The 7,813-nt window shown below is 39.4% G+C and overlaps 1 protein-coding gene across 1 annotated transcript; it reads right to left on the bottom strand.

Moving 5' to 3' along the window:
* Positions 1–1,535: 1,535 nt before the first annotated feature.
* Positions 1,536–6,484, bottom strand: aqp11 (aquaporin 11). The gene is made up of 3 exons (XM_035680168.1): positions 5,676–6,484; positions 3,601–3,717; positions 1,536–2,929 (listed from the first exon to the last, which is right to left on the bottom strand). The coding sequence occupies exons 1-3, from the start codon at positions 6,271–6,273 to the stop codon at positions 2,829–2,831; spliced, it is 816 nt and encodes a 271-aa protein (XP_035536061.1). The 5' UTR covers positions 6,274–6,484; the 3' UTR covers positions 1,536–2,828.
* Between the last annotated feature and the right edge of the window lie 1,329 nt (positions 6,485–7,813).

Raw genomic sequence — 7,813 nt, forward strand, 5'->3', positions numbered from 1 at the left:
GGTGATCCTCTGTGTTGTTGTAGTCGCTGTGATCCAGAGGAGCAGGAGAGGAGAGCAGCGTTCAGCTGAGACAGAGCGTTAATATACATATGTTCAGATCTGTGTGAGGGGAGTCAAATCAGTTAAAAAACCGAAGGCTTAAAATCTCTGCGACTGATATCTCCAACTCACACAAAAACAATCCAGATGGATAAACAGAACTACAGATAAGAGGGAAAATATGTATTTTGGGGTGAACTGTGCCTAACTGTGTATAACATTCAACCTAAATTAAAGGAAGGTGATGAGTAAGACAATTCCACACACAGACAACAGAAGACCCCTAGGTAAAATATAGTTAGATGGATTATAAATATATGGTTCCATTGATTGAGTTTATTTACTTCTTCAAATTTGATCAGTACACTCTATAAACGTTCACAATAAAAAGTTGTTAAAAGCTTACCCAGTGGCAACAGTAAGTAAGCTTTGGATGGCAATCATCATCTGACTGACGTGAGGGCTCATGATGTAACTACAGCAGAGTGCTCAGGCCCATTCATCACTGCTGGTAGCTTTAATTATTAATTATTATTATCATTAGCTGAGTCAAATAATATAAAAATAGATGATAAAAGATGGGAATAAATAAAAAGAGGTTGTGGTAAAAAATAAAAATAAATGTAATAATAATGAAATATAATAATAATATTGTTTTATTTTCTTTGTTGTGGATACATGTGAATATATGATCACTGCTTTGTGCTGCACCCTGACCCATAAGAGGGGGCGGGTCTGTTATGAGATATTTTTACTTTAATTTTATTATTTTTATTTGGAACAATCGCTCAGAAATTGGAAATATCATTGAGGCCACAGTTTTTATTTCGTTTGATTTATACTTGATGCACACACACATACGCATACTGTTTTAATTGTGATTTTTATATTTGATTTTTTGTAGTAGTACTTAGTAGTATCATTGTTTTAATGTTAAATTGTATTAAAAATCAAATAAATGGCTGTATTTTAACTGCATTTCATTACTCTGTGTTACTCTATGTCTGCTTTTTATAAAACAGGGCAACATGTATAAGAAATGTAGTTTTCAAATTGAAGTGTAGTTTTCTAAAAGTGTCGGCTTCTGCTTCCTTCCTGAAATTTGTGCTCTTGGTTAGTCGGTTGGTGCTCCTGTAGCATGGAGGCTTCAGAGCCAAAGGTGTAACTTTAATCAAAATGATTATATATTATTATTTTGTTGATAAGCTAATCAAGTCATTGTTTCAGCCATACTGGGCACCATTTAGACATGAAAATAAACCAACCAATCAATCAATCTTATTTCAAAGTGGGGTCCAATAAAACATTAATTACACAGTTTAACCAGCCTGCAGTTTCTACAGAAAATTCAAAGGCACCAGTTAGTGCTTTCCTGTGCTTGGCTCTGAAACATCTCAGTTATATATACATGAGTTATATAAATTTTTTTTCCATTAAGTACTTTGTAACACAAATAAAATTGTATTATTATTTTAATAATATTATCATACTCAGAACATAAAATTCTCAACCTTCCATTACAAATGATTAATCAATGATTCATTATTATTACTATTACACAAAAAAAACACTTGGTTCAATGTTATTGTTACAACAATACTTGTGCTTGACGTCACTAGAAAACAAGTGAATAAATGTTGTGTATGTTTATAGCTGTGTAGATCTACCCATGCTGTAATCTGCCTAAAATTCATGCAAGTACAAGAAAAAAACTTCTTCTGTTTCTTCTGTGAGTTATAATTGATATCGTTGATATTCCAGTGACAGATACTTAGCATTTCCAGTCATGTTAGAACAGTTGTTGTGGTGATACTGGCTCTGGGGCGGTAATTCACCGACTGTGGGTCAGATGTAGAGCGAGTCATCCACTAATGGAGGATTAGCGGTTCAATTCCCCCTGTCCACATGTTGAAGTGTCCTTTGGTACTGAACCCTGAATTGCCCCCGAAGGCTGTGAATCACTTACTTTCTGATGATCAGTGTGTGGATGTGACATGTAGTGTAAAACACCTGTGCTACATAAATGCAAGTCCATTAACAAAGTGTCTAAAGGTTTTAAAAGGTCCAGTGTGAAACAATTAGGAGGCCCTCTACAATATAATATTCATAGGTATGTTTTCAATCAGTGGTACAATCACATAGAAATAACAACCGTTTGTGTTTTCTGTACGCTTAGAATGAGCTGTTTTTAATCTACAGAGGGAGCGGGTCCTCTTCTACGGAGTCTGGCATGCCGTGTCAGAGCTCAAACAAATATAAACAAGAGGCTTATAGCAGTGGGAAACCAAATTACTGGCACGTGGCCATGTAGTTGTTCATAGTGGAAGGGAAACCTTTCACAGCCACTGGAGCTTCTCCTTTGCTCTTGGAAGGGGAGGGTGACACAATGGAGTTACGACCCTGCAACTAACACCGTTAGATGCCCAAGCTAAATCCTACACACTGGACCTTTAAATCTGATGAGTGTAAACTGAAAGGAAGCACAGCAATGATTTTTAGTGTTCGACCAACCACCTCATAAAATTTTCCGGATGCCCTATTTATGAGTTCTCTCTCATAAATTTCTCTCTCACTAAATTAGTTTTCTGTTTAGTTTCTAAGATGTGCTCTAGATGTGAAATCATCCAAAAGACCTGTTGTCTGAATAATCATAGTCCACTGTATTAAAAAAAAAAACTTTTAGGATTAAAAAAGTGCATATCAGTCCTAAATCCTAACTGCAGCAGCAGGTTAACAGTCTTGTGAAAGACGTGTGCTCTGTGTTTGAACTGCTGCCCGCCTGGCGATGCTCATGTCCTCTTCTTGGTCTCCAGGGGAAGATGGAGAGAAGGTGAGTTCCTCGACAGCAGAGGGACGAGTTTATCAAACAGCAGCACTGAGCTCATCACACCTGGAACAGCCAGAAGGTAGAAGAAGAGATGAAGACGAGCAACAAATACATGTTAGGGGAACACTTTATTTGGATAGTTTATAGAGTATTTATAATATTTCAACTGTTTCACTTTGTCTGTTGATGTGTAACAGATTACCTATATAGTTTGTGTGATAATTTATTAACATACACAAACCAAGATGTTTTTGTGCCTAAATCTAACCAAACCTTAACCACAGTGGTGTAATATCAGAAAACATTTGTTCAATCTTCACTAACAAGCTGTAGAAATGTTTCCAAACTGTTTCCTTCACCCATTTTCTATCACTGAGTAAACTGACGATCCCTGACATATTTTATGGATATTTCATGTTAAATTCAGTGCATAACAATAACCGAACAGAACAACCAATAAACTTTAAATTTTGAGCAGATTATTTCCTGTAAATATTTATCAAAGATACATTTTTCTGATATTTTAACAGCTTTTTATACAATTCTCTGTATTATGTATGTTTACATTTTTTCATACATACTCAGTAGGCTTCTTTTTATAGCCGCTTCCAATCTGTGGTTGGAGGAACACTTTATCTCATCATTCACCACTCAACACACCACATGCACTTGCTTTTTAAGACTTTTCAAGACCTGCAGATACCCTGATACCGGTGTACATCAGTGGGTCTTACCGAGCAGCGGGCCCAGCCAGTAGACCAGGCAGTACTCCAGGAAGGAGTTTCCACTGCAGGGGAACTGTGTGGAGAAGGCCAACGCGGGGTTAAACACTGCTCCTGTCACACTGCCACCTGCACACACACACACACACACACACACACATTAATGAATGAACAACTTCAGCCACTTTTCAGTCCTTTACAAATCCTAAACAAACAAGTTGAATGTGCTCTTAAATCAGTCTTTTCAGGTACAAAGATGAATGAGATGATGATGAATGTTCGTTTTATGTTCACTGAGTTCAAACATCTGTGAAACATGTAAGAAGAGGACATGAGACTATAAAGATTTTGTTTATGTCAACACTTAAAAAGTCACACAACTAGATATTCTAAACTGTAATTATTTGTTTATTTGGATCCCCATTAGCACAGTGTAAGCATTGGCTATTCTTCCTGTGGTCATACTCACCTACACACACACACACACAACAGCTCGTCTCATTAAATGAACAAGCTCAAACGGCATAAAAACAAACTGTCATCGTTTTCAACAGACATGAAGACATTAACAGACAGACATTCATTTAAAAAAAATGTGTGTAATAGTAAACTTAATTTTCATTCATTGATACAAATAAATAGTTTTTCTTAATAAACATAAATCGTTGTGATAATGAAAATGTACACTCTTTTATACATTTAATTCCAAGAAAAGAGAGTATTAAAATACCTTTCTCATTCTCTGCTAGGGGGGATTTTTACTTTCCCCAGTTTTACACACACAAACACACAGCCTACAGTTCTTTAAATATCTAAATATCTAAAGTTCTCTTGACCATGGCTCTGTATGTATCTGACTCATCAATACATGTTTAGCCTTAGATTGATATCATTTGATATGATATGATATGATAATGGTGTTGACCAAGCTCGTGTCACGCATACATACATTTCTGACAAAGTTTTGTTTTTGTTCCTCTTAGACCAGACCTTATATTCTCTGCAAAGATGGTATGAAGATTAGTGTGCATTATATAGTGTACAGAGTAAGTCGTAGTGCCAGTGTTAGTGACAGTATAGTCAAATGTCTCTTCCATGTTTCAAGATGTTTCGTGTTGGTTTTGATTGTAGCACTGTGTGACACATTTTGCCTCAGGGACAATAAAGTTTAATCTGCTCTACTTTAAAGAAAAGATGAGAGAGCAGTTTTAATCAGTTACTGACTAAACTGTGAACTCCAGGGGAGCCAGGAGGAGCAGAACATATACGTAAAATAAACTTTACTACTCAGCAGTCCTTTCTCTATTTTTCTTGCTCTATTAGTCAGCATATTGTGCGTCATAGTCAGTCTACCTCCCCCAAAGTGCCCCGAAAGACTCTCAGTGTTGATTTATTGTGACAGACTTCTGACAGCAGTTAAAAGATCTGCGATTAATAGCTTGAAGACATTAAAATGTTAGATTCTTTTTTTAAAAATGTGGTTGAACGGTTCGGGAAATTGTGTCACAGTTGTAATCAGTTCTCACTATCTTCAAATGTTGAGTTCCGAGAAAGAAGATGTATTTTATATTTACTGGTATGTACAAAAGGTAACTTAGAAACCATATCCTCTGATCCTGTCTCTCAGGTCCTGTTTTTACTACGTTGCAGTTTGTACAATAAAGATTGTCTATAGGGCGAATAAAACCCTATAGTAATCAAAGCCTTCAGTTTATACACGATGACACTAAACCTGGCAGCACAATAAGCCACTCTAAACCTATATGACCCAGTTATGTTCGTCTCATAAAAAAAACGATGATATCCATTTTTGGTCACACAGCTCAACACTACTGTAACTTGGCTTCTGTTATAATAGGTATCTTTATCTTTACCCCAAACAGAAAACACTGCTGATCTCACACTAAAGGAGAAGCTGTTTGTTTAAATTGCCAATGAGAGACACTAATCTGTCAGACTCACTAGGCTGACCCCTGACCTCTCATTATCAGTCTAATTAACACTGGAGTCTGACGTATGAAGACACAAATCTCCCCAAGAAAGAAGAAGAAACCAAACAGAGTCGTGGTCATTATTGTGTGTCATACCTGCATAGACCACTGTTGCGATGACTGCAGCCACCGCGTGCACCCGGTATTTCTCCTCCACCGAGCGCGTGTGCGTAACAGCAGTCTGAACCGCAAAGGCGCACGCGAGCTCCACCGCGGCGGCCTTTGGCAGCGGCGCGTGAATGGCGCTGATGCACCGGTACCCGAGCAGCTTATGCCGCACGTGCAGTCCCGACAACCCGATACCCCACATCACCGGTACCGCGGCTCGCGCAGCGGCGGCCGCAGCGAACTGACACGCGATCCGCCGCAGGGCGCACCCGCCCGAGAGCCTCGCGTGGTATGCGTGCTCCAGCGCACTGGAGGGGTTGCCGATGGCCCCGCTGAAGGTGAGCCCGTGGATGACGGCGGCCAGGTACGTCAAGGTGAGCGCCAGTCCACGCTCGATCCCGCCCACCTCAGACAGCAGCTTTAGCTCGTGCGTGCAGCAGCACAGCTGGAAGGTGGACACGAGTTCAACCGCGTACACAGAGAGCCCGGTGTCCGCGAGGGCCCTGGTCAACAACCTGCGGGTCGCGTTGCTCACTGCGACAATCCCCGCGAGCACCGACAGAGACACCGCCACGTCTGCGGTCATGTTGGCGGCTGGTTCGCGCTCTCTGCTGGGGATTGTCTGCGCCTTCAGCCGCTGGGAGACTCCGCTGTGTGCACGGAGCAGCCGATGTCTCCTCCCCGGCCTCCGGTCTCTCTCTCTCTACCGTTGGACCTCGCCTCCTCTGGTGGATGGAAGCCCTCTCTGCTGCTGCATTATCCCGGAGGATGCGGGGTTCAGCCGGGAGCAAATGAGCTTCAGTCCCGGTAGCTCACATGGTGCGGAAGTGACTGAGCTCCACAGTTTTCCTCCTCCTCCCTCTCCTCTGCTGTCTCCTCTTGGTCCCTTTTCTTTCTCTCTTTCCTGCTTTTTTTTTTTTTTTTTTTGCCTTGGCTGGGGGCCGCTCTGTGGGTTTACCGTGGTAGCACCTGCAAACAATAAGAACACCACCCCTGTAACACACCTGTAACAATATTATGTAGTGCAAGTTAGAAAATATACGTGCCCTCTTATGAGCTTGTGGCGCAACTGTTTTCTAAAAGGCCCACCATGAAGTAACACAGTAAGGAAATGCATAAAAATACCACAGCCATTTTAGCACCAGATTTAAGATTTACAGAATCTATAATATATATATAGGGAAGACTATAGACATATATATATATATACTCACAATCAAAAGAGTAGGTGTTACGCCAGTATAATATCTTGGTATACACCTGATTCCAGTGGATATTTCTAATTTGTATAAAAATAATTTATTTGGCAATTATGCCCCTAAGCACTGCTGGCAGATAGAAGATATAATGATGTGGATGTTGGAATATCAGATGCTTAAATACCATACATAAGAAAGCATTTTACCATCAAAATCACAATCAATCAGTAAAAGCTGGGTACCAGGTTCCTGGTTTATTTTGAAACCTTTATTGTAGAAGACGACCCGCTCAGTGACTGATATAGGACCGAAAAGTATAATAACAGGTATGATAACACTAACAACACGGGATGATACAAGCAATTATCACTCATGCATAAAAGGCCAACTCAGCCATTCCTGTCAGCCATGTAAATGAACATAATCACCATTATCATCTAGATTACAAACTAAACACCCGCAAAGTACAATAAAACAAGATTTTTTAAAATGGGTTTAAAGACATGCCCTTAGGTGAAAAGCAAATGTTTAAAATGTTAATTTAATCTAATTAAAAAAGGTTAAAAAATGTAGAAATATATGTAATCAACCGCTTACAGAGCCCTCCTTATGGTGCAGGGTGCAGGCAACAAAGGCAGATGATGCATATATTTCCACCATCTAATTCACAACTAAAGACCCAAAAGAAAAAAACACAATATCATCCAATATCTACATTAGTTAGCGTTGAACTTTTATTTTTGACAAAAATAACCTCTTTCATCACGCATGTTGGGGCCCCTTTACTATATTTTTCTAGCTGAGCATTAATAATACATAATAATAAGGTAGTAAATCAGGTAATAATAATCGTTCCACGATATTTTTTATGTGAGGATGTTTAATACGTTCGATATCTCGCACCTCACCGACACGAAAGACAATACC

The sequence above is a fragment of the Morone saxatilis genome, unplaced genomic scaffold, assembly GCF_004916995.1.
Source record: "Morone saxatilis isolate NCDOM2014 unplaced genomic scaffold, NCSU_SB_2.0 Contig8, whole genome shotgun sequence".
NCBI classification, from domain to species: Eukaryota; Metazoa; Chordata; class Actinopteri; family Moronidae; genus Morone; species Morone saxatilis.

What these genes read in the sequence shown, in the direction of transcription:
- aqp11 (XM_035680168.1), bottom strand. Translation starts at nt 6,273, where the DNA reads ATGACCGCAGACGTGGCGGTGTCTCTGTCGGTGCTCGCGGGGATTGTC. An exon ending in CGCAACAGTGGTCTATGCAG is followed by an intron (nt 3,718 to 5,675) that starts GTATGACACACA and finishes GTGTGTGTGCAG; the next exon opens with GTGGCAGTGTGACAGGAGCA. An exon ending in CTGGCTGGGCCCGCTGCTCG is followed by an intron (nt 2,930 to 3,600) that starts GTAAGACCCACT and finishes TGGCTGTTCCAG; the next exon opens with GTGTGATGAGCTCAGTGCTG.